Source organism: Sceloporus occidentalis, unplaced genomic scaffold (assembly GCF_023333645.1).
Source record: "Sceloporus occidentalis isolate IW3139 unplaced genomic scaffold, rSceOcc1.0.p SCAF_16, whole genome shotgun sequence".
Taxonomy (NCBI): Eukaryota; Metazoa; Chordata; class Lepidosauria; order Squamata; family Phrynosomatidae; genus Sceloporus; species Sceloporus occidentalis.
Window position 1 is genome coordinate 4,028,242 of NW_028316996.1, and position 27,950 is coordinate 4,056,191.

The 27,950-nt window shown below is 39.6% G+C and overlaps 1 protein-coding gene across 1 annotated transcript; it reads left to right on the plus strand.

The window, feature by feature from the left end:
* The first annotated feature begins 1,642 nt into the window (after window positions 1–1,642).
* LOC149302955 (protein-lysine 6-oxidase-like) lies at window positions 1,643–27,378 on the plus strand. The gene is made up of 6 exons (XM_089481722.1): window positions 1,643–2,294; window positions 13,355–13,463; window positions 23,383–23,520; window positions 26,527–26,683; window positions 27,086–27,181; window positions 27,259–27,378. Exons 1-6 carry the CDS (start codon window positions 1,643–1,645, stop codon window positions 27,376–27,378), a joined length of 1,272 nt encoding a protein of 423 aa, XP_089337848.1.
* Window positions 27,379–27,950: the final 572 nt, after the last annotated feature.

Genomic DNA, 27,950 nt, shown 5'->3' on the forward strand with positions numbered 1-27,950 from the left:
AAGACAAGACAAAGGACTGAATAAACCCAAAGCAAAACCAATAGTCTTTTAATGAGTTAATGTCTACCCCATCCCATATTCACCCTATATCACATCTTTATTTCTTAAAAGTACCCCTGGTTGCTTCCCCAAAATGAACCCGAAACAAAAGTTACCCGTGTCTATGAACGCCCACAAAGAAAATGGTTTTTTCTTTTTTTCCTGAACACCTAGCCTGCATATTATAAGATAAGTAGTTTATGAAGAAGCCAAACTTTCCATACATTGTAAACTGAACTGCGGTTAGAGATACCTTCAAGGAGACTGGTGGCAAATTTGATGGAAAATTGGAAACTGTATCTAGTTCCATCAGTTGTATATCACTTTATTGAGAGGGTACTAGATAACTGGAACAGCAATCCAGCAGAAGTGGTAGAGGCTAATGCATTGTGGGGGTTTAGCCATGCATATTATAGGTGTAAAGCTATCCTGAATCTAAGACAAGACCAAGGACTGATTAAACTTTGAATATTTACATGGGGAGAAAAAGAAAGACTAGATGAGCTAAATAGCTTTCATCTGCCATACAATTTTATGGTCATACCACAGTTTTGTTGTGCTTTGGGCTAAAGCGACCAGATACCTTCTTAACCGAAGATGCATATTAATATACAAATAAACGCATATACAAATGAATATATAAATTAACGCATATAAAAAAATGAACATAATAGGCAGCAATGCTTCAAATTCAAACTTTCCATATACGTTTGTTTAAACCATCTATGCTTAAAGGATCCATCTGGTTAAACTAGTTTGGGGCCACCCTCAGTGTTGTTAGAATTTGTCCTCCACTTAAAAACTTTTTGAGGGTTCTTGTCCCTGGGAACTCTGATTCCTATCACACGAAGCATAAGCAAAAGCAAAGTCTCACCCAAATTTGTTTTGATTAGGCTTTACTTTAATAAAATAGCATTATCAAATGTTACTTTTTAGTACTTCAGTTTACCCAGACCTGTTGATTTGTAAGAGATTATGTGTCATTTTCTCAGAAAACATGCTGAGAACCGAGTCTGTCTCCTCTTCCTGTTTTTCCTCCCCAAATCTCCAAAGCTAATATCATTTTAAATTGTGCATATTTTGACTTTGATTAGCTGCCAAATGTGTCTGGATTCCAGTATAATTCCTTCATCATTGCCCCTAGGCTGACCTCCTAAAAACTGTAGGGTGCAGAAGTACTTGAAACATTGTGCCACCTGTAGCCCCCCCAAAAGGAATAGTGCATCATCTGCAAATTGCACAATATTAAAAGATGTCTATCTGAGACCAGTTTTCTAGGAATGTATGTATGTCAGTCCGCATGTTCTCCATCGCTTTGCATGATCACATAACACAGGAGGGCAGAAAGCCAGAAAACCTTGTATAACTTTTAAAAAGGGCCAGAAACTTTAAAAACTCCCATCCCTCCTCCTCTTTCCAGCACATGCACCAGCAGAATCATACATAGATGAGAACTGGTCTGCTCCACTCTGCTGCCTTACATCCAACCTGCTGCTGCCCTAGGATCCACATCCTAGATTTAGATTTTATTTTTTATATACAGTTAATTGTATTTTTTTGTTGTTTTTTATTTTAAGGTGGGGAGGAAAAAAGAACCAAAGAAATGGGTTTAGCATTAGGTGGTATGTTTTTACTGCAACTATTTTTGTACTTGCAATGCATAATGCAAGGCGACTGCCAGCACCAGCAAAGGAATCACAATGGCCCAAATGCCCTCTGGAGGCAGAGGGTACAATGGCACAATAATGGTAGGGTGTATAGCCTGCTCAGCCAGGGCTCTGCATACAAGCCTCCAAGGAGAAGGGATCCTGCAGTCACCGCTCCCGGGAACCCAGCAGTACTCGTCCTGAGCAGCAGGAACAGCACCAGCATCTCTGCTGTGACAGCCAGCAGAGGGGACACGGCACACACCGGGCAGCAGCAGCAAAATGCCCCGCAGCACTCCAGAGAGTCGGGATCCCGCTTATGGTTCCAGGCAAGCAGAACAAGAAGTCCAGGAGAAGATGCTGCTGCCGCAAGAAGCAGAGGGGCATCTGGATCAGACAGACTCCATCCATCAGGGGCTCAGCAGCCCCAGGCACAGAATAGCACAGGGGGTACCAGAGCCAGGCTGGAAGCCATGCAAGGAGATGATCCATACAACCCATACAAGTACTCCGAGGACAATCCCTACTACAACTACTACGACACCTACGAGAGACCGAGATCCAGAGACAGGCAACGGCCAGGCTATGGCACTCGCTACTTCCAGTATGGTAAGAGACTGATGGCTGTGAGTGCTGGGCATGTGCAGCCTTCGGTAATCTACATACACATACATACATACATAAAGCGAGGGAAACAGTATATTACATAGTAATATATAAAAATATAGTATATATAATATACATGGAAATGCAGAGATCCTAAGAAATAATGGCTATCTATTGGGACAGCAGTTCCACTTAGTGGATGTAATATGTCAATCTGCTGTGCAATAGGGAAACCAAGAGCATTGGGATTCTCTACTAGCCTGTGGCTAAAGGTTATTAATATTATACCCATGGTTATGAAATAGATGTGGGTGTTAAAAAATAAAATTACATGCAGTCCCAAAATCTAGATTTTTTTCCCCCCAGGATAATGTAATTCTGATTAACCATTCAATCCAAAATGGATCTGATTGCAGGTATAAATATTTGCCCCTGAGCTCATATAACTCGTGTTCAATATGGTGTGGATTAAATTCTATGCAGATTTGAGATAATGTTACCGAAAGCCACGATCCACACTCCATGCATTCCAGAGGTCTATTGTAACGTGGCAGACAGGCAATGAGTTATATGAGTCATTGTATCATAACTTTTCTAAAGCAAGCATTATGATTTGGAGGTCATCACAATGACATTCATGTTCCCAGAGCCTTTTTTCAAATTTTGTTTTATTACATTGCACATAAAAGGTCAGTTGAGGACAGCCTGGGGGAAGCAATTGTCTTCTTTATGGATAGTTGGAAACAGGATACAGTAATTCTTGTTTTCTGCATTGTATCTGATCAGGCTTTACAAATGGAAAATTCTAAATGTTCGTTTAAAAACCATACCATTCCTTTTAAATGACATCTGCTTTTAATAAAAGTGATAACAAGAATAAAAACTCTAATATTAAGGAATATTCCTGTAATTAATCTTTAAAAAATGCAGACTCCAAAAGAACTATGCAATTACCATTATGTTTCCTGGAAAATCTGTGAACTGTAACTATTTGGTCTTAAATACATAGTTAAAAAAGATGATGTAATCACATTGTTACTGGGACAGCTTCTTATGAATATTGAACTTATTGATGAGTGATGAGCAATTCTTTAAAATCAAGAAGTTGCACAGATAAGAAGCCAGCCGCAGTGTTTGCATAAGAAGCCATCCCAACGAGAATCACTAAAAACTGAATCTTTTCCTATAAACGACTAAGGGATCTCAATATGTATAGCTTGGCGGAAAGAATAGAGAGAGGTGATATGATAGAAACATTTAAATACTTATTATTTAACAAAGTACAGGAGTGGAGTTTATTTCAAATGTTGAGAAATGTTAGAACAAGAGGTCATAATCTAAAACTAGAGGCTTGGAGGTTTAGATGTAATGTAAGGAAGTTTAACTTTACAAAGAGGGTGGTATTTAAGTGGAACATCCTCCCATCAGAAGTGATAGAGACTTATGCAGTAAAGAGAAATTTAACATGCATAGGATAGACATAAAGCTCTCTTGAATCTCAGAGAAGACCAAGGAATATCCCGAGTCTCTACATCAGGACAAATGCGCAGACTAGATGGACCAAATGGTTTTTATCTGCTGTCAACGTCTATGTTTCTATATAAATAACTAGAAAAAGTGTTTATATCATTTTGTGGAGCCAAATACCAAGGGGCACATCAAAGAAGAATACTGCAAAATACTGGAGTTTTTCTGCCATCTGTCCCTTTCTATTAAACATCTGTTTATCCAGCACAGTTAACTGGTATAAGATAAGTGCTGACAAGATGCCACTTTAACAAGGGGCGTTAGTAAATATTGCATTATTCAGAGTGATAATTCTTGACCTTATTTGCATGTGCCTACCCAGAATCCCTTGTGGTTGTGGCAGCACCATGAGATTTCCGAGGGAACAACAAGCCTTCTGGCTTGTCTGGTGTCTGTAGATGAGTGTTTAATAATGCTTCTACATACCCCTAAATTTTAGTGGAAGGGTTTTGCATCACCTTTACCCACCTCAGGGGCGTACCTAGAGTATTTGGCACCTGGGGCGGATCCTGTATGTGGCACCCCCCTCCCCCAACACTTTAAAACTGCATAGCTTCTATGGTTATATACTGGTGCAGACATTGAAGGTGGTACAGCATTACTGTTATCATTATATACTGAGGCAGACATTGACGGTGGTACAGCATAACACCTACCATTATATACTGAGGCAGACATTGACGGTGGTACAGCATTACACCTATCACTATATACTGAGGCAGACATTGATGGGGGTACAGCATAACACCTATCACTATATACTGAGGCCCGACATTGACGGGGTACAACATAACACCTAACACTATATACTGAGGCAGACATTGACGGTGGTACAGCGTAATCCCTATCACTATACATTGAGCCAGACACTGATAATAGTGCAGCATAACTCCTATCACTTTATACTAACCCAAACATTGATGTGGTGTAGGCCTACCACTTCATTGTCTGGTTTAGGGATGCACCGAAACGAAAATTCTGGACTGAAACCGAAAATCCAGCATTTACCTGTCTGAAACCAAATTTGACCCCCACCATAAAAAAAATCTCACACTTTTATTTAAAGTAAGTAACACAGCAAAATAGGACAAAAAATTCAATACCAATATTAATATATATATATATATATATAAATAAATTGTTATTATTATTGTTAAATGTGAACTCAGCACTGGAGGCATAGAATCAGACATACAAATCCCGTATTTGCAGGTATACAATAATAATGTATTGAAACATAGCAAGAGATAAAACTACAGGCATAGATCACAGGTTGCACAAAGCAAAGCCAGCTCTGGCGTACACACTGCCCACATAGAACCTGACCAGCACCCAGATTACACACATAGGATTTACCATCTTTCCCCCCAAACAGCCCAGCATGAGTCAACTTCGTCCCCAAACAGCGCGGCCTGTGCCATCATTGTCCCATAAACACCCTGCCTGTGTCATCTTGGTCCCCAAGGCTCAAACATCCTACTTGTGCCATCTTTGCCTTTCCGCAAATAAATTTTACATATATCATACACGCAAACACTTAAACAGTCACTCACTAAAGAACGTTCATTCACATAATTAATTCACACAATCATTTATTCTCTCTCATTCACACAAATTTACACATTCATTAATGCATTCTCACCACCTCATTAATTATCTCCCTCATTCAGACAATTCATCCAGACATTCATTCATTCTCTCACTCATCTACCTTTCCCCCTTTTCTATCCCTTCTCACATCTACCCCCCGCTCCCTCCCTTCTCACTATATAGCCCCCTCCCTCCTCACTATCTACCCCCTCCTCACTATCTACCCCCCTCCCCTCCCCACTTTCTACCCCCCCCTCCCCTCCCACTATCTACCCCCCCCTCCCCCTCCCCACTATCTACCCCTCCTCCCCTCCTACTATCTACACCCCTCTCCCCTTCCCCACTATCTCCCCCCTCTCCCCCCTCCCTCCCCACTATCTACCACCCTCCCTCCCCCCCTATCTACCCCCCTCTCCCCCCTATCTACCCCCCTCCCTACTATCAACCCCCCCTCTCCCCCCTTTGTAGTTAAAGGTTTTTGTACTTACCTTCCTGCTCTGCCGCTGCTTCCTGCTCTGCCGCTGCGCTGCTTCACTGCTGACCGCCAAAATATTTCGGCACTCAGCATGACATGCCCGCACCGCGACAGAGTTAGAGGCCTCGCGAAGGAGACTGAGGGGTGCCGAGCGGGTGCTAGGCGCCCCTCTCTCTCCTCCGTGTAAAAAAAAAAAAAGTGACGAGGCTGCCGGGGATCCGGGGCATGTGGTCACCCTAGCCGTGGCACCCCCCTGACGAGCGGCACCCGGGGCGGACCGCCCCCCCCCGCCCCCCGCTAGGTACGCTACTGACCCACCTTAACTTATGTAATGGTATTATTCAGAGTAGTAATAATTTCAATGCATTTCTCCTCTGCACCGTATGAGGGAGTAAAGAGAACAATCTGTTCACCCTAAGGGAAACCAGCAGGTTAGGCGTGGTGTTGATGTACCTCTGTCCTTTATACATTTTCCATAAGCATCCAAGATATATCGGACATTTAGGGGAGTTATCATACTGCCGTTGCTACAGGGAGCATGTTACAGTACTGCATGGGATTGTATAGTATCTTTAGCATCATAGACGCGTACCAATTAATTAACCAAGGCACAGATCTCATGGGAATTATAATGCTTAATTAATTGATTGATTTTCGGTGACTATACTGTACACAGAAGAGCTACCATACAACCAGGTAATGCTTTGTGCAGACTGGAGGTGGTAAGCCAGGCTACCTTGTCTTTAGTCAATAAGTCGCATGTGAGCAGTGTTAGGCATGCTTTCAGATGGAAAGACTGTACGGATGGCCATGAGGACCAAACTACTAGATAAAGCAGGAGGTCTGCTTGGCTCACAATGCTTTACGCTGAGCACACCCAAAAGACCTACAGAAAAGTTACTGAATTTGAACAGAGACATAACATAGCAGTTATGAATTCTATGTGTTGTGGGCCGGTACGGTCCTTTGACATACAATGTCTAAAAATATACACTTGTGTCATTGGATGTAATTTACATGCACTGCACAGCGTCCCTTGACAAAGACTAACCAGACGCATGTAGAATTCCTTGATGTCTAGTTTCAACGGGCCAATCCTTTGCTCTTACCTGCTGGATGCATTACTTTAGAAGCATCTACAATTAGACACCCAACCAACCTAATGAAGAAACCAAACACTTTCCAATCTCTGAAGAAATATCTTAGAGCATCTTTTCTAAAAAAAAAAAGAACCATCACAATCATGCCTGAGCAAACAGTTTCCCCTGACTGGTGTCTCCATATGCATATGGAAGAAACAATTTCATGACATTAATATGCATTACATCTTTAAAATATAAGAACAAAAAAATTGCATAAACAGCGGTTTTGGGGAAAAGTAGAGACATCACCATAGCAACCGATGGAATGTTCTTGCAGGCTGTTTAGAATTAAGCTGGATTACCCAACATGGCAAAGCACGTTCATGTTATATGCAGAGCTGGAGCTGCATTTTAAGCAGTCATGTGATGTGTTGGCAGATCTCTTATGTGTTTGGCACGTCTACACATCAGACATGATTCATTAGCTAATGTAAAATGAGTTCTCATGCAGTATACACATAAAATACATGGTTTTACTGACTGTAAGAGTTTGAAACACGAAATAAGTACAAACACACAAAAAATTTATCTCTGTATAAATAGTTTAGGATATTATGGTTTTTGTGATGTAGTAAAAATATGATTTTTTTGAATAATTAAGCAAAATACAGTATCTCTTGGCTACGTTTGGGTTGAGTAACACCTACCCTTTATCTTGGTGCATGTTTAAGACAAATTGTCTTTTCTTTGGCATGGTCTTTCATTATATCAATTGCTTTTTTTCATATTCAATTTAGCAGTATGTTTTTACTGGAATTCTTGCTGGACGTGGGAAATGTTGTTCTACATAGCTGTAGTAATATATATTATTCTTGCTGTATGCGTAACAAGGCATGACCAGATGGCACGGTTCAGTATATTACCACGTCAGAAGATGGAGGATCCCAACGTTCTATGTAAAACATTCACTGTAAAAAGGTCATCTTCAAAGTCTAGTGCAGAATGCCTTACCATCTGGTTACAGCTGTTAAATGTAAGCCCTATGTTATTGAAATGTATTAAATAATAAACGTCAAATTCAGTGTTGGATGTAACGTAGAAAAACCACTAGTGTAGGGTACCCTGACAGCTCATCTAACCAAGGACACTTACAGAACAATTCTTTATGTGTCCCCTTGTTAAAGGAGCCATCTGGTGACTTTATCTTAGTGAGATACTTTTAGCTTGCCTCTTGATTGCAAGGGTAATAATAATTCTCAATTCATAGAAACATCTTCCAAAAGAAAAAAAGCAGCATGCATTATGAAGAACAATCAAGAACCTTAAATGGACACTCCAGCCATCATATGCACTTAAATGCATCTGATAGTTGCGTGGTCCCTTTGTGACGTTGCTTTTGCAAATACATGAAGGGATTCTGCAGAGTTTCCCATATACATCTACCCATTCCCCAGCCCCCTAGATATTTTGTGTACAGGAGAGGTGTTCTACCTGCATGTGATATAATTACTTACATATCTATATCCTAGTGGCATACAATGTGATTATACTGTTTCTGTTCCTTATGTCCCACTTTGGTGTTAACTTTTACTTTTTTTTTAGACAAGACTTTTTTCCCCAAAATGGCAAGCTAAACATTTACAAACTCGATACTTCCAAGGTTCATGAAAAATGTCTAGTTGAGTTTCTAAATCAAGTTACATTGAATAATGCTGAGCTCAGCCAAATATTACCGCAGTTTGAATTCACACCAGCAGAGTGGGAGACAAGCTTTTGGGTTGTGCCAGATTCCTATTGAGTTCTTGGTACCTAACTTTGTGCCCAATTTCCTGAGAGTTCCTAGGTATGATAATAGCACCTGCATAGATGGATGAAAAAGGAGTCTTTGAGTGTAGCACATTCAAGGACTGTGTATGATGAATAAAACATAATAATCCCTATTAGGAGACCTGGTCACAGACTAATCAGTTTTGACAAGCATGCCTCGGAGATCCTGAGCATCGCTAGCAAAAAAATGTGTATGTATTGATTTAGTAAATATGGAGTCTTGCAAAACGCACTCCAATGCATGAGGTCTTTTTAGATTTCCACTGTGTCCCTTTTGAAATGTATGAGGGGATTCTGTAGAGTCTCAAGGGGTCAGCTGCTCTCTGCTTCTTCTATGCCTGGTGAGGTAGCATATGCAGACCCAGATTGGCCATCTTGCACACATTACTCTATACTCAGCAGATTTGGTGCTGCATTGTGTAGCCCCCAGCAAAAAATGCATAGCCACACTCTACCTGTTTATAAAAACATAGTGTACGTTAGACATGTGCAAATGAGGCAAAAATGATTTGGAAAAATGTATCTGTTCGTTCCTGGCCCATTTGTTTTCAGGTGGCAAATTTCGTTCCTTGCTCGTTCGATTCTGTCAAAAATTTGGGGGCATTTTTAATTCAGGAAAAAAATTTGTTGCACGTTGCCAACATTCAATCTGACTCTGCGCTTGCAGTGACTTCATCTTCCCAATCATCCAATCGGGGGAGAGGATATCACCTCATATGAACTGAAGGCAATATGGCGGAGCATGTGGTGATGTCCTGGAGGATTGGGGAGGATTTCACAGCAGCACTGGCATTTTGGGTATGGCCACAGAGATGTGGACGAATAAAGAAGATAGCAGATTAATAGGGAAGAGATAAGAGAAGGGAGAACATAGAAGAAGAAGATGTGGAGGTGGTCTGCACAAGTGGTAGTGGACAGCAGAGAAGAAAACGTGAGAGTGAACAAGAATGGGAGCGGGAAAGAGTGTGAGTGAATGTGGACCCAAAAATTTTGGATAAAAGCTTTTTGTTCTGTTTTTGGTCATCTGATGTCGTGGGGGGTCTGGCCTCGTTTTCTGGGCTTTGTATGAATAGCAGAATTTATCATTTGAATTCTAGTGTGTGGCCTCTCATATCCAGCCATTGGCACCACTCATTTGGTGGTCGCCAGCCTTAACGTGCCACAACAGCCTTGTCATCTCCAGCCCTGAGCATATGAGCAGTTTGTGAGATATGTACTTGAGCTTTCTGCTAGCTTCCAGTTGGGATGTCATATATCCTTGAAGCATCACATTGTAAAACCTCAAAATGGTAAGTACTTCCCGGGCTGCATTCTAACTCTCGCAACACAGCTGCCCCAAAGAAAGGAGCACCGACTTCAACCACTCATAAGCTGCATCAATAGAAATACAAGTCCGGCACTCCAACGTAAGTTTATCTAAGATGTTAAGCTGTGAATTGTCTCATCTGGTTCACTGCCACTTTAAAAAGAATAAAATACAAAATTGAGCAACTTACCAAAATTAATTAGAACATGTGTTTCCCTGATGGGCCTTGATTAGGCCCTGTTTAATGCCTACGAGAATTTTTTTCCCTTTTTGACATTGTCTGTTGTATTTTTGGATAGAGTAGTCATCCAAACGTCACCTGTTTAAGATAGACAGTCCTTCCTTGAGACCCAAATCCCACAGTGCCTCTTTCCTCCCCTGTCCCTTGAAGTCCTTTTTTTGGCACAATAGGAATATTCCATTGGTTGCTATATTGATTGTCCCATTTTGCTCCAGATTTGCTGTTTAAACATAAAGCTCATTTTGATATCAACAGTTTATGGCTGCTTTTTTGGTTTTGTTTTGATTTACAAATACTAGTAAAGTAAAAAAAAAACATTGAATACTGTTAATTAAAAAATGCATTGCGATATAGAAAATACTACACCTGGAAACATACACCTTTCATTTGTGAGTGTTGGGAAACCATTATGAGTTGCCAAATATTTAAGATAAGACAGATCTATCCCTCCAACTTGTCACATTTTTTACCCTAAGCATGTCTGGACTTATATGTAGAAACCTAGATAAAGCACACATGGCATTTTTTTTATCAGAGAAAATGTTATTCTTTTGGGCTTGGAAAAGAGATATGTGATGTGAATTCCAAAAGAATTATTCACTAACTGTCCTGTTGATCTGACCTTGCAAAGTTAATTTGGTGAACTCGTTAGCAATGCCACTGCCGTAGAATTTTTCCTATATCTGACGCAATGGGTACTATACACTCCCAAAAGCTGACCACCACTAAATGAAAAGTGCACAACAAAACTTCAATAGTACAAGTTTTAGAAAGTAAATATTATACATTAAAATAACATATGAAGATTTGTTTCCTGAATCAAATACACTGAGGTTTTGAACCATCTGGAAAAGAAGAGCGGGCCACGCTATAAAAACCCAACACTAGCGCTTTCCACCTTCCACCACACACGTGTCGGGCACGCAATCAGATCACCTGTCAGTGAGGGAGCTACAGGTCACAAGAAACATACGTACATGCAGTAAATACTGTGTGCATGTATGTGAATGTACGTATATGCATACATGAGTGTGTGTGATTGTGTGTTCATGCATGTGTACATATGTGTGTTATATATGTATATGTGTGTGCATGTGTTTGGATATGTATGTGGGGGGGGCAAGAAAAAAAAGGGAAAGCGGTAAAAGGGAGGAAAAGATGTAAGCAAGGGAGAGGCAAAAACAAATTGCCAAGGAGGAAAGAACAGAAAGGAAGGAAAAAAGACCGCAAGAGACAGAAAGCAGAGATAAAAAGGAGGAAAAATAGGTTGCTAAAAGCGGGAAGTCCAGAGAAGGTGTCCTTCCTGTGTGATTTTTCCAGTGCCCATAGCTCTTTAAGCCAGCTTTGGGTATTTTGGTATGTGCGTCTGTGTATGTTAGTGTGTGTACGTGTCCGGCTATGTTAGTGTGCCTGTCTTTGTTAGTAGATATATCGTGTGTGTATGTGTCTGTGTATGTTTTTGTGTGTTTGTGTGAGTGTCTAAATTCATGTGTGTTAGTCTGAGTGTATGGTTGTATTGGTGTGTCTGGATATATGTGTTAGTCTGAGTGTTTAGGCATGTTAGTCTGAGTATGTGTTCATGTGTTAGTGTTGAATGTCTAGTCATATTTGTAAGAGTGGATGTGTGTGTTAGCATGATTGTCTGTGTGCATTGGTATGTGTGTCTGGGTGTGCATTACTGTGAGTGTCTGAGTGTGTGCTAATGTCTGGTTGTGTTTGGGTGTATGTGAGTGCATCTCCAGAGATATATTTCAAAGACTCACTTCACTTTTACTGTGGGCACCTCGACTCATTATCTTGCTTGCCTTCTAGCACTGGTTCACTTGACTAAAAAGCTTTCTCACTGGCTTTTCCGTATGTTGAGAACTTTCTTACCACAATGAGTGATAAAGTAGGCATTGTGGTAACACGTGATGTTCTCATTTGTTACATGTCCATATAAGGTTTTTGTACATAACGCTACAATAACATCACCCACTCTGACAGTCCCCTATTATACTCATAAATAAAAGGTAATGATATGAACATATTTCATCACTTATCAAGACCCATTCATGACAAGGCAGTCATTTGTAGAATAGAGAAAAAAAACACATTGCGCTAAACAATTTGCATAAAAGTGGATTTTTTAATCTGACGCAGAATGTTTCAGCATATGTAACAGATGAAGTATATACATTTGTAAGATCAAAATGTAGCTGGTGTGTGGGTTTGAATATAGACATGACACTGTGTTGTCAAACTGGTACACACCGCCAGATCTAAAGATCTAAAGATAAATAAAAATGGTATTATACATCTTTATAGATCATAAAACAAAATGTTGCTTTCCTTATGATTTTGAATAAAATAGCCAAGAATTCCCTTGCAGGCATACTTTGTGGTTCCTGAAGTCTTGGTACATAGACACCCTATAGAGCTGCATAGTGCATAGATGCTAATCCCAGATCTTAGTTTTGTGACTGCTTTAGAAGACCTTTTGTTAATGTTTAAATAAGCAGTTTTACACATTGCGGATCTTTCATTACAAACTAAAACTTGATGATTTGTCAATTTATGATGATGTGACAATATCTGAGCTGCTTGCTAATCTGATATGTATCTCATATCATACCTCCCAACACTTGAAACAGCCAGAGAGGTATATTTAGGCATGGCTAGGGGTTTTTTCAAGTTTTACTTGAGACTTACTGATCTGTGTACTCAGTATGGTATTTGGAAGATGAAAAATGTATTTTGAATGAAAGCATAGAGTGATATCCATCAGTGAAGAAATGTACTACCCATAATTGAAGAACAGGCATTTATGCCTTTTTGTTTGGTTTTTCTTAAGAACATAGGAAAGAATCATATGGTGGGGACTTTTAGCAGTGCAGCCATCTAGTTTGTCTGTGTGGTGAGTCCGGCCGTGGCGAAAAAAATATCTGTTATGAAAAATGTATAGATTTTGAATTATTCTGTGAATTTAGCATTGTTATAAATTTTAATGCATCACTGGCTTTTTGTCACTTTTAGGTCTTCCTGATTTGGTTCCAGACCCTTATTACATTCAGGCATCAATTTATGTGCAGAAAATGTCCATGTACAGTCTACGATGTGCAGCAGAAGAAAACTGTCTAGCAAGGTCAGTTTTTCTATGTAAAAAGGTTCACTAACGTCATTTGTGATATATCCATACCATCTCCACATACAATCTGCATACCAGTGACTGATATAACTTGGAGGGGAATGTGAGCTGGTCAGACAGATTGCTGTGCTATACATACTATATGTAGACGGCTTAATCCTTTGCCCTAAAGCATGACAGGAAGATTGGAGCAGGTAGGTGGTTAATCAAATGGGTTAGACTAATTCATATTATGATGATAATAACATGATATATGTAGAAGGTGGCATAGGAGGACAGTCACAAAATCTTCAGCCTTTGAGAAGTTAAACGTAATTATGCTGGGAAACCAATAATTCATAGTTTGGTCTTAACACGGTGTAAGGAGATATGTTTCCACCTTTTGTGCTGCTCTAGGCCTGACCTAGGGCAGCGGCTCCAGCTGCCCCATCCATGGTTGGCATCATCACTGCATTAAAGGACGCCGCACCGTGACTTTAAGACATGGAGCTCTGGTATATGACATCATATCACAGAGCTCTAATGCAGTCTATGGAGATTGTGCTGAGCTGGCACAGCCCTCATTTTATAAATGGAAATCTGATCTGGTAAGAGTGCAATCTGTCCCCCCAGTTTTGCAGCAGGGGGGCTGCCCCCCCTAGGCCTAGTTGGCCTAGGCCAGGATACGACACTGGGTTTAAAGAAATCATTATATATCTTGAGGTTCAAAAAATGATGAGGTAATGATAAAGCACCAAGCAAGACCTTCAAAGGTTTAAGAATAATTAGTTTTGGAGGGCGGTATATTAAGCATGGAAAACATTTTTGTGGCTGTTAAAGAAAAAAGTAAATGGCATTTAATGGGTATTTATAGTTCATTTGTTTTATGGTGTTCTATAATGAGCCTGTATTTTTTCAGTTTAGAAATAATACCGTTTTAAAATAAAATACCGAATCATTTCTTTGTTTATTTTAGTAAAAATATTCAATCTTATCTCTCAGTATGTTAGTCTGAATTAGAAGCCCTCCTCGCACTGCCTGCAAACTATGGTCTCTATCTTCAGCAGGACCATTTGGATAAAAATGGTCTATGGGGAATGGACTGAACATAAAGCAATATGAAAGTAAACATCTGGCAACTGTGAAACATTGAATACATGAGATTACTCTTATTTAACTCTGAAGGCTCTGGGTAATTAAATACCCTCTGGGGCAGTCTTTGAGTCCCTGTGATGGGGTGAGTTTTGCCTGGTTTACATACTTCAAATCCCTCTTACTCAGTTCACCTAAGCCTGCCTCCTGCACCCCACTTCTGATCTTCTATTATATATTTAGACACCTGAAAGATTGGGGGGTATGTGTGTAATCTGGAGAAGTAGGTCTTAGAAGTGCATATGTGAAAGTCAGGGGCCGACTGGCACTAGCGGCGGGGAGTCAATTGCCAAAATTGTTTTTAAGGGGCTGGTCTGACACGGACTGGCCAACTTAAGGATGAAGGAATGCAGCCAGGTCACCTAACAAGATGTTGCCCCCATGGTAAAAGCAAGGCGGCTCACACAGTGTGTGAGCAGCCAGAAAGAAAGCAGCGGGTGAAGTATGGGAGTGAGTGAAAGAGCGGTTCAGTAAGGAAGTATGTATGTATGTAAGAGTGAGAATGTATGTCTGTATGTTCTGTGTGTGTTAGCATGGATGTGTATGTGTTATTGTGTGTGTTAGCATCCTAGGTGTATGTGTCAGGATTCCACCCTTCCAGCCTGGACTAATATCTAAACCTACTGCCATGCCTATCTGCAGCCACTAGTGGCCACCCTTCTCTGGAGGAACCATTACTAATTTCTGATCTGCTGAGCCACATTACCTGGGTGTAGCCAGGGCCGGCCTTTGGGGTGTGCGACCGCACAGGGCTCCACACTCCAGGGGGCGCCGCCGCGCGGTCCGACACCGCCGCGGGGTCCGACGCCACCGTAGCGTACCGCTACGCTGTCCGTGCCCTCTGACCCGGAAGAAGACAGAAGAACTGAAGAAGAGGAGCGAAGAGAAGGAAAAGGAGCTGTAAGGAGAAAAGAGGAAAGGTAGGAAAGCATTCAGTGAGAGTGAGAGTGGATTGGTATATGTGTGGATTGGTGTATGTGTGGATTGGTATGTGTGGATTGGTATATGTGTGGATTAGTGTATGTGTGGATTAGTGTATGTGTGGATTGGTATATGTGTGGATTGGTATATGTGTGGATTGGTATATGTGTGGATTGGTATGTGTGTGGATTGGTATGTGTGTGGATTGGTAAGCGTGGATTGGTATATATGTGTGGATTAGTGTATATGTGTGGATTGGTAAGTGTGGATTGGTATATATGTGTGGATTAGTGTATATGTGTGGATTGGTATATGTGTGGATTGGTATATGTGTGGATTGGTATACGTGTGGATTGGTATACGTGTGGATTGGTATGCGTGTGGATTCGTATGCGTGTGGATTCGTATACGTGTTGATTGGTATACGTGTGGATTGGTATACATGTGGATTGGTATGTGTGTGGATTGGTATGTGTGTGGATTGGTATGTGTGGATTAGTATATGTGTGGATTGGTATGTGTGGATTGGTGTATGTGTGGATTGGTGTATGTGTGGATTGGTGTGTGTGTGGATTGGTGTGTGTGTGGATTGGTATATGTGTGGATTGGTATATGTGTGGATTGGTATGTGTGTGGATTGGTAAGTGTGGATTGGTATATATGTGTGGATTAGTGTATATGTGTGGATTGGTAAATGTGGATTGGTATATATGTGTGGATTAGTGTATATGTGTGGATTGGTATATGTGTGGATTGGTATACGTGTGGATTGGTATACGTGTGGATTGGTATACGTGTGGATTGGTATGTGTGTGGATTGGTATGTGTGTGGATTGGTATGTGTGGATTAGTATATGTGTGGATTGGTATGTGTGGATTGGTGTATGTGTGGATTGGTGTGTGTGTGGATTGGTGTGTGTGTGGATTTTTGTGTGTGTGGATTGGTATGTGTGTGGATTGGTATGTGTGTGGATTGGTATATGTGTGGATTGGTATATGTGTGGATTGGTATGTGTGTGGATTGGTAAATGTGGATTGGTATATATGTGTGGATTAGTGTATATGTGTGGATTGGTAAATGTGGATTGGTATATATGTGTGGATTAGTGTATATGTGTGGATTGGTATATGTGTGGATTGGTATATGTGTGGATTGGTATGTGTGTGGATTGGTATACGTGTGGATTGGTATACGTGTGGATTGGTATGTGTGTGGATTGGTATGCGTGTGGATTGGTATGCGTGTGGATTGGTATATGTGTGGATTAGTATATGTGTGGATTGGTAAATGTGTGAGAGTGATGGGTGTTATGCTGTACCATTTCCAATGTCTTTTTCATGATCTAATTATGCTCTAAAAGTACATCATAACTCCCATCATTCTATACTGTTCCATACAGTGGCAGAGCTGGGAGGCAGAGGCCTTGCACCCCCACTGCAGGACTCCTGAAAGGTAAGTGAACTTCAAAGAGGGAAAGGGTAGATAGTTAGGAGGGGGTAGATAGGGAGAAGGGAGTGAGACAGGGGAAAGGGGGTAGATAGGGAGAAGGGAGTGAGAAGGGGTAGATAGGGCAGAAGAGAGTGAGAAGGGGTAGATAGGGCAATCATACTCCTATCATGCCATGTCTGCAAGTACATCCTGGAATCTGGGTATGCCTGGGCATGATAGGAATGTGATTGCTGTTAATCATATATATATATATATATATATATATATATATATATATATATATATATATAATATTGTTATTTAATTGTTTTGTCCTATTTTGGTGTGTTACTTACTTTAACTAAAAGTGTTAGATTTTTTTATGGTGTGAGGGGGTCATATTTGGTTTTGGCCAGGTAAATGCTGCACTTTCGGTTTCAGTCCAGAATTCGTTTCGGTGCATCCCTAGTACTAAGCCAGACAATGAAGTGGTAGGCCTACACCACATCAATGTTTGGTGTAGTATATAGTGATTGGGGTTTTGTTACAAGTTTTGTTACAAGTTTTTATTCCTTTCTTTTTTTGGGATGGGGGGGCGCCAGAAGAGTAGTCCGCACAGGGCGCCAGAACACCTAAGGCCGGGTCTGGGTGTAGCCCTGCCGTTATATAACTGCTCTGCAATTTAGTCTGGGCCTTTGCATTGTGGTGTATTCAGCTTTACAGTTTCTATCCTTCCTGGTCCTGTGCTGTACCTAGCAGTTTTCTGTTAAATTCTACCCGTTTTGACCCGGCTTGTCCTGACCTTGCTCTCCGTTTCCGATTTGGCTCTTGTTCCTGTGATCTCCTTCTGTTGACCCTGCTTGCCTGATTACGCGCGCCTTCCCCGAGGGCTCCCTGCCATGAGTCCAGTGCCCGTTAGTGGGCTTCCAGCCAGAGGACCCTGTCCGAAGTCCGCTCCGTGGTCCCCTGTCCGAAGTCCGCTCCGTGGTCCCCTGTCCGAAGTCCGCTCCGTGGTCCCCTGTCCGAAATCCGCTCCGTGGTCCCCTGTCCGAAGTCCGCTCTGTGGTCCCCTGTCCGAAGTCTGCTCTGTGGTCCCCTGTCCGAAGCATGAGTGTGTGTCATAGCTTGGGTGCGTGTGCGTTAGCATTAATGTGTATGTGTAACTGTGTGTGTTAGTACCAATTTGTGTGTTAGCATGAAGATGCATGTGTGTTAGTGTTAGAGTGAGTATGAGTAAGTATGTGCTTGTGTGAGTGAGAGTGTGAGAAGTAATTTAAGTTGCTAAATGTTCAAAAATGGAAGTGAGTTGTATATCCCCTTCGTGACAAAGGCTGATTTTACTTTTTGTACCCTTCGTGACAATGGCCGTTTTAACATTTCTGCGCTGCTCGTGTTTAGCTGTAATTTTCTTCTTTCCCGTTTACTGAACCCACACACATTAGATATTGTTTTTTTCAGGACAAGAAGGGCTTTCTTTAGATGACATTGTTTTGATTGTATCATATTATTTTCTATTAATAAAAGTATAAAATATGGTGAAACATTTAGAAAAAAATGACTGTTTCTAACTTTTTGTTGAAAAATCTTTTACTCATCTATAAAAGGTAATAAAAAAACCTGCTAAATAGATTCTACTATTTGTCCTGAGTTTAGAAATACCCAATGTTTTTATGTTTTTTTGCTTTTTTCTGCATGTTATGGAGCAATAAGTACAGCTAGCGTTTTGCTATTTCAAAGCCATTTTTTCCAAATCTGGTAATTCTTCCCCCCATGTGCCATTTCCGGCATCTTTGAACCCGGCCCACGCAATTTACCCCATCAAGTCATATATTTTTGAAAACTAGACAGCCCAGGGTATTCCAAATGCTAGTATTTTAACCCTTTCCAAGCACTTATTCTACCATCAGCCTTTATCAAACTTTATGGTAGTAATTTTTTTGCATTTGTTTTTTCACACACATTTTACTTCAGGTATGAATAAACAGGTTCTGGTATATGTCACTATCATAAAACACCCCAATATGTGTTTAGCAACATCTCCTGAGTACAACGATACCTCACATGAATGATTTTGCCTGGCTGTTTGGGGACAAAATGGCCACATTTGGGGCATGCACATTTTTCAATGTTGAACTTTGGCATTTGGGGATCCACTGCCCATGCCCTATTTGGTACATCTTTGAGCCGGGCCATTTCAGTGTGCCCAATAAAGCCATATATTTTTGAAAACTAAACACCCCAGGGTATTTCAAATGCTAGTATTTTAACTCTTTCCATGCACCATATCTACCACCAGTCTTTGTCAAACTTTGTGGTAGTCATTTTTTTGCATTTGTTTTGTCACACACATTTTACTTCAGGTATGAAATAAACAGGTTCTGGTATATGTCACTATCATAAAACACCCCAATATGTGTTCAGCAACATCTCCTGAGCGCAGTGATACCCCACATGGGTTTGTCATTTTTGGGGGGAACTAAAAGGCCACATTTGGTATGTGTGCATTTTTCTAATTGGAAATTAGATGTGTGGCCATCCTTCCCCCCGTGTTAATTGGGACCTTGTTGAACCCGGCCAATTCAATTTACCCCATCAAATCATACATTTTTTTAAAGTAGACACCCCATGGGCATTTAATATGCCAGTATTTTAACTCTTTCCATGCGAGAATTGTTTTAAGCTAATATGCTAATTTTAGGACTTGCTCACAAAAATATATTTTTTATATATATATATTTTTTTTTTTGCCTTTTTTAAAAAAAATGTTTAACTTTTTTTTCAACTTGAAGGTTCCCCTGATAGTGACATCAGTGGGAAATGATTTTTACATTTTACTGTTTTTTTTACTATTTTTTTCTAATTATTATTAATTTTTTTTTAAATTATTTTTACTAATCACACTGTGATTAGAAAGCTGAGCTCCATTCACTTGCATGGTTGAATGCAGTACCTGTATTAAACCTGCAAGTGGAGCCAGAGTTCTCTAGAGGGTCTGGAGACCGTCTAGCGAACTTTTTCGACTTTGTTGTTTTTTTTCCTGGGCCGCCGCCATCTTGCTGATGGCGAAGAGCACCGGCAGCTGCGGCTGTGACCGCTCTCCGGAGCGGCCACAGTCCATCCCAAGGTAAGTGTTTGGTGTCGCTGGATGCCTCCTGATCGAGGCATTCCAGCGACACAATTTAAGTTTAGGAGGCGATCAACGATTTTAAAACGCTTTTAAATGGGCGTCCGCCGCCATACAAAGTATGGCGGATGTTGACGCCCCGGGGAGGGGCCAGAGATGGCCCCTTTGTGCCGATCATGGCGTTGCTGAATGCCTCGAGGTCGAGGCATTACAGCAACGCCATTTTGGTGCAGAAAGCGAAAATAGATCGCTTTCTGCACCCGTTTAAAGACGTGCCGGTCCTGGCACGTCATTTGTCGTTAACGACTTGAATTTCGGTGACGTGCCCGGACCGGCAATTGTCATCAAGGAGATATTCTAGTTTCTATTCTTGTTTCTATTCTTGTTTACATATTCTTCAGCCCTGTAAAATATGATGATGCAATACAAAACAATAAATAATAAAAATAATAATTTTTGCAATATGTCCACAATTGTTATATGTAATATTGATAATTTTTTTATCAAATGGTTATGTAACTTTTTTTATACAGTCAGATATTTATTTTGCTCCCATTTTGGGTCTTTCCATATGAATTTCATAACATTTTAATCAAATCCCAAATGTTATACTGTTGCAATTTTCAGTAATTCCGAGAAAACTTTCCAAATCACTGACATAAACAATGACTTCACATAATAACAATTAATACACCTCTGGTATGTCTTTTGTGGACGTGGAGGAACATATCCAAGAAATTTAATAAAAATGTCTCCTCATCAGAGCGGAGTTTCTCATTGTAGCCAATTAGTGCAAGTAGCTGATATTCTAGGAACTGTAATAATAACATTTAAACAGTCATTGATTTTCCCAAATTGGGTACTACCCTCTTTACTTGCATGGACATCCCCCCTTTCCTTTTTTTAGTATTACAGAGTGTTGTTTTAATATTGTTGGCTAATTTCACACACCACATATATATAATTCCCAGGGAACACGTACCTTCCCCTGAAGCACTTCTTCTAATGACAGCAAACCTATGATAATTAATTAAAGCTTGCAATCAGTAAGAATGGCCAGTCAATGCAGTGCTAAAATAAGGGGGTTGCACTTTAGCCCAAGGCTAAAGTGGTGGAGGCCACAAGAGAAGTGTTTAAACTTGATTCCCATCATAGGAATGTCTGATGGTAACATATGGGCACATATAGTTATTTTTCTAGGAAGCAGAAGGAGAGTTAATTCTGCATTCTTCACTGACTCTTGTATGTCTGAAGAATAATTACATAACCATACTTATTTTGGCTGCACAGCTGGAACAAAAATTCGACAAAAAGTTTGAAAAAGTATCCAGGAATGTTAGCAGCTATGATGCATCTAAGAAATGGGTTGTTTGTCAGTCAATAAAATCTGTGATCTAATTTGTATTATTGCTAAAAACAAACAGCATTTCGTAAAAACGATACTTCATAATTCTATGTCTCTATGTTTAATCCTCAATACTGATAAAAACACTAATACAGTCATCACCCTAGAGTGACAACATAATTTTTTCCATGACATTTACATCCATGTTTCTAACCTACACATGTAAACTGTTGGCCTGCAGTAACCGGATGTACACACTCACATTCAGAATATGTATGTGTTCTTACACATATATTTTGGCTTATTTGGTCCACTTTTGAAAAAAAATAAAATATGTACATTATGTAATGCCTTTAGTAATATATAAGTAGCAGTAGACAGAATGCCCCCAGTGGCCATTTCTAGCATGTTCACAGGTTCTCTGGGATTTCCTTTTTTTCTGTTTTATATTCTAGACAAAGCACAAGAAACAGTTCTATTTCTAGAATTTAATTTTTTCAATATTTTTGAAATCCAGTAAAAATTAAGAACATTTTTCTAAATTGTTACTTTAGATTTTTAAAATGTGCATTACATTATGACACTGGAAGATATTTTCCCTACTTGTCATGTTAGCAGACTGGGCCATAAATATCAGTGTTTTCAGTCTGACTGTATGTTATGTGTCTTGCAGATACTATTAAAATAAATATACAGACATGTCTAGACTGTCATGGATGATTTAAAAAATAATGATCTGGCATTTCACCACTAACTAAATACTTTTAAGAACTCATTGCTGCTATGGCTTCAGCCAACACACATAATATGTACAATTTTTACAATAAGACCCTCGAAAATTGCTGAGAAACTCAGAATCAAGCACACAAATAAACAAAGTGTCTGTAGAGGGATGCCCATGTCCAGATAGGGCTTCCTCCTGGATTGTGTGATTTAAATATGTTGGGTTACTGCCCGAAGCTTCATCGTTTTGTTTCCCTACACATATATACCTACCAGGACAGTAGGCAGAGTTTACATGTTGGCATAGTAAACATGTTAATTTTGGGTTCACTTTTATATGAAATACTGTCTGAAACTAGATTTTTTTCTGAGAAGGAGAGTGAGATGTTTTCACAGTTGCATTTAAAGACATTGGGCAAAAACCAAATATAAAAGGTCAAACTTGATAAACTTTACATATTATTTATAGATACTGTAAAACTATTTCATATGTTGCATGGAGTATAGAACCTCATGCGGAGTACTGGGGAGAGAGGTCTTCCACTTTTTCCGCAATACATGTTTTAGCCCCCAGTAATTCGTGGGCCAAGAGCTGCATGCACTGTAATTTTAACTAGTACCCCCAAAAACCAGAGCTTTTTGGTATGTTTTTGTTCAACCATAACTTGCCTCTTTATAATTTACTGTAATAACACATATTATGTATTTTCAGGACAAGTCATGCCACAAGTTACAGAGGGACTACTGCTGATAACCATTTTTGAAAAACCCTACCAAACACAAAGCCATCTAAATTACATCCACTAAGTTATGAATACCCAACTCCCCAAAAAGCTCCCATTAAACACCAAAAAAATAGGACTTGACTATACACCATCTACAGAGGGGCTAGGACTGCCGTAATTGAGAGGCAGCCTTCTATATACCCCCTCGGAACAGCTCTGGCGCTATATATATATATATATATATATATATATATATGTAATGTATACCAGGAATTGGGGGCAAAAAGGTAGTTTGTTAAACATTTTTGCAATGTTCCATGCTGTTGAAGTGGTATTTAAGCATTAATGTTTACATGATGGCATGGAATACTGTTTCGAGAGAATGAGAATACACACAATGTATTTACCATGAAGTATCTTATCTCAGTTTGACAAATGAAGCTTGAACTACACTAAGAGCTGTAGTTATTCGTGTCTCCTTAATTAGTAACATGTTTTCCATATTTGTTATTTTGCAGTTCAGCCTATCGTTCAGATGTGAGAGATTATGATCAAAGAGTGCTCCTCAGATTCCCCCAGAGAGTGAAGAACCAAGGTACTGCGGACTTTCTGCCAAGCAGACCACGCTATTCCTGGGAGTGGCACAGCTGCCATCAGTAAGTCTTATGTAACTTCTAGGTATCATAGCACTATATATTAGGTTATTTTAATGTTATATTAAATCAGACAATTCCCCCCAAAAAGTAGAACATAAAGAACTTTAACTCTATTATGTTATGATTCTTAGGGGCACTTATCTAAGTCACCTCCTGTTTCATTTTTAAAAGATTTTAATAGATGGAAAATCATCATATCAGCATCCCCTTAGGAGAGGAGGCGAGGGACATGATGGGATATACCGTAGTCCCCTGGGGAGAAGAGAGGAGATGTAATTAGAAATGTGCTTCATTAAAAAATATCACTAAATGTTATACATTCTAAAACATGTTAACACAACTAAATACTTAATTGCATAGTTGTCATGTTCCAGGTGATGGGTTTGCTTCAGATTGGGAGCATTCATGACATTGTTATATCCAATAACAACAATGTTTCTACTAGTTTCAGTTTTACCCATGAGCAATGTAAACTAAGGCTCTTTTGGAGATGCCTACATCTTGCACGTTGCACATATCCACAGCTGCTTCTTCAGCTTCTGGGCTTCCCACCCAAATACATTTCCGTTATCTGACCTCTTGCTCATTAATCTATTAGGCAACCATTTTCCTGGTTCTTCTCTGTGTAGGTCTATTGAAATGCATTGTATCAGAGTGCAATAACACCAGTCAGGGTATGTATTCAAAAATACCTGTTAGGTAAGAAGAAAAAACTAAGTGTGCTGTGCAGATTTCAGTGCCACAATAAATAGTATGTAAAGCACATGTCTATCCTGCCTATTCACAAATTCTGCCTTGTTAGGAAAGCCTCTGGGAGCACTTGCTTTTTGACATAATGACACCATAAGCTGATGCAGCCTTTGCAGAGCACGAGAAAAGAGACCACCTTGCTATCAACTCAGGACAGTAACTTCCATGGGGCACAAGGCGCAACTGCCAGAATCACCTCAAAGTGAGCTGCCTGGGGTCAGTGCTCCTCTGGCCCCTTTCCGATCCTAGAGGCAGATGTGACGTCAGCACAGACCAGGCTGGGTTATGCCCTCGTACTAGCAAAAACATATCTCACTTGGGGGGCTTGGGGGCACAAAAAGGCTGTGGCCTAGAACTCGATGCTGTGACTCCTGCAGCTACTCCACTGCTACCCCTTATAAAGGATTCTTGGTCCCCAGTAACTTTAGTTAAGCCCTGCTAATACCATAAGAAGTAAATACAATAATTTGATCCTGAGCATCAGATAAAAAAGTGCTTTATTTTCACTCAAAGGCTTTTTTTCCAGTTATACCTTTATCTGTCAGGTCTACTTTATTTTTTAGGCAGGCTACATTTTTTTACATTTCCTTTACAGTTTTGTTTAACTGTTTAAAAGTTTTGTTTAACTGTATTAGAATACTAGAATCCATTGCTTGTCATGCCTGTCTCGACAACGTGGCAACTAGACAAATGACATGATGTCATTTGACCTTGGTCTGAGCTGGCTGTACATTTCATTGAATTTATTCTGTAATGCATAATTTCTCATTCTGCTTTTTTGTGGGGAAAAAAAAAACTTGAAAAGAGATCCCCTGACAATGGAGGGAAAAAAGGCAAACATCAAATCAGTTATGTTAAAGCAATACCAAACTTGCACGGAATGTAATGCTGGCGTGAAAAGAATTTCCATCCAATTTTGCTGTGCCTTAAGGGGGTGTTTTTGTCAAAGATTTGTCACTCAACTTTGAAAAATGCTGTATTTCTTTCTGCTATCATAACCAGTTTAAAACAGGAAATTATGAATCAACATCTGGTTTTATTCAGTAGAGTACACATCTAGTACTGCAGAGTATAATTATTTTTTCCCCTTTGGAGATTACTTGTAATTTTCACATTATAGCTATTCTTATATAAGCCTTCTTTCCAGTTGCATGTAACTTTTCATATTCTGCCTTTTTGGATCATCCCTGGTCTGTTTTTTAGAACTGGTTCAATAAAGATTTACCTAGTAAGAATGTTGTGACATCAACATTTTGATTACGTCACTACTACACAGAAAGCGTAGTAGAGAGCGTTGCCATGAACTGCTTGATGCTGACCAATGGAGGAACAAAACTGACACATTTGAACCCAGCATACCTTGGGTGTTGATTTTTCAGTGTCAGTCCAAAGTCCTTCCTTATTTTGTTGGATGGTACCATGGTTTACATTGAAAGATTATACCGAACCCCAAAGGTTTTATTTCAGATTATAAAATGTTTGCAACCAAAGCTTTCTTCTTTGTAATCCGTTTTGGATGGGCTGAGGACCCATATCCGGTTGTCTGGTGGATTCATGACAACCTTGGATGGTGCCTAATACGCCAGTTTATATGAAAGAGATTATCAAATCCAAAATAAATCCCTTTGCAATAACACATTACACAAGTTATCACAGAAAAGAAAAGCAAAAAGGTTTACCAGGAAGTGACTTGGTAGCCGAATTGTGTGAATCCATGAAGTAATGGAATAAAATGTCTTGACATTCTTCCAATAATTTACTTCAATGTTGTCAGATTAATCTGAGTAGGGAAATTGGAGCTCTTTATTGAGTTCCCCGCTAAAAGAGGAGTCACTAATAATTATGAAGGGTCACTAGCAAGTTAGTCCAGTGTGATTGACTGAGCTGGCTCTCTATAATGCATAATTCAATGGATGAAGAGACTTTGTATAAATCTCACTGGTGGTTTTTCATGAAAGGGAGAGTTAACAAAAGTTTTTACAGGAGAGCTGTAGTTTTAGCTCTCTCCTTTACTTTGTATTATGAAGGGCCAACACTATCAAGTTTCTCTGGTGTGAAGGGCTGAGCTGACCCTGCATAATGCATAGCATAATTGATTGAGGTAGGAGACTTTGAAGAAATATCACTGATTTAACTAAGCAGGTAAATCAGCCAAGCTCTTCCTAACCTTAAATGATAATTCTTGGAAGATAATTTAGGCCTTCAGAATTCACCAAAATGTATATATATATATATATATATATTCCTCTGTTATAGGCATTATCATAGCATGGATGAGTTTAGCCATTATGACCTACTTGATGCAAGCACACAGCGAAGAGTTGCTGAAGGACACAAAGCAAGTTTTTGTCTTGAAGATACTTCCTGTGATTATGGATATAACAGAAGATTTGCATGTACAGCTCATACTCAGGTGCGCTATTATGAGGAAAGCTATTTTATGATGTTTGAGTGTCCCATACTATTCATATATACTAATACTGTTTTTTAAGTAGTAGAATATTAAAGGATGCAATGTGGCCTACAATGGTGGGCATCAACATCTAACATTAAGCTGTGAGTGAATAACATTCAGCTCAGTGGGATATACAGTATAATTAGAAGAACCACCATGGTACAACAATATCCTACAATGCATCACATTTTATTGATTTCTGCTACAATTGGTATTGCCCCAGAACTGATCTTTATAATGATGACTCATAGACCGCATTCATTTTAACAATATTGACTGTTAAAAAAATTGTGTTGAAAGTTAAAAATACATTAAAAAAAATGGCTGGTCAATTTCTGTCTCTGTTGGTTTTTTTTTTAGGGATTGAGTCCTGGTTGCTATGACACATATAATGCAGATATCGACTGCCAGTGGATTGATATCACAGATGTTAAACCTGGAAACTACATTTTAAAGGTATTTATTCAGTATTAAGTCATAAATCACACACTCCAGAAACCCTTTGCTTATGGAACTGTGTATTCATTTAACAGGTCACTGTGAATCCAAGCTATTTGGTTGCGGAGTCTGATTATTCCAACAACGTGGTTCGTTGCGATTTACGCTTTACTGGTAACCATGTATACACTTCTAGCTGTGGAATTTATCAGTAAGTACAAGTAACCTCAACGTTTAAGCATCTGTGTTCTCTTTAGTCCTTAGATTTACAGTCAACAATACATAAGTGGTGTATTCAAGGAGTTCTAGCTTTGTCCTGGACTCCTTTTTTTTACCAGGAGAGGTCCCATGTGGAGTAGAAGGATATTACTTTCACAAATAACAATGCAGAGTTCAACATTATTTTGTTACTTTTCAAATAAATAATTATTAGAAATAATAATACTTTTGTGGAAATGAAGGAGCTTAAACGAGAAGGTTTAGTACCTGCAATAGGATGACATCGCATTGTCAGTTGTGAGTTGTTAGGTTTATGTCGATAAGAGTTTCAAAAATAGTTGAGGTAAGTAAAGGAGAGTAAGAGCAAAGACACAGATGTTAAAAAAACCCCACATTGTGGATACGATAAAAGGCATGCATGTAACCAACACAAAGGGGTATATTCACTAAAGCTGTAGTTGATGTGAGGATTTACAGTTGAGTTTTGGTTTCAACTCTCTGAAATTAATATATTGGGCTATCCATGCTTCTGTGAAAGGAGAGCTAAGCTGGCTCTGCATAATGCATA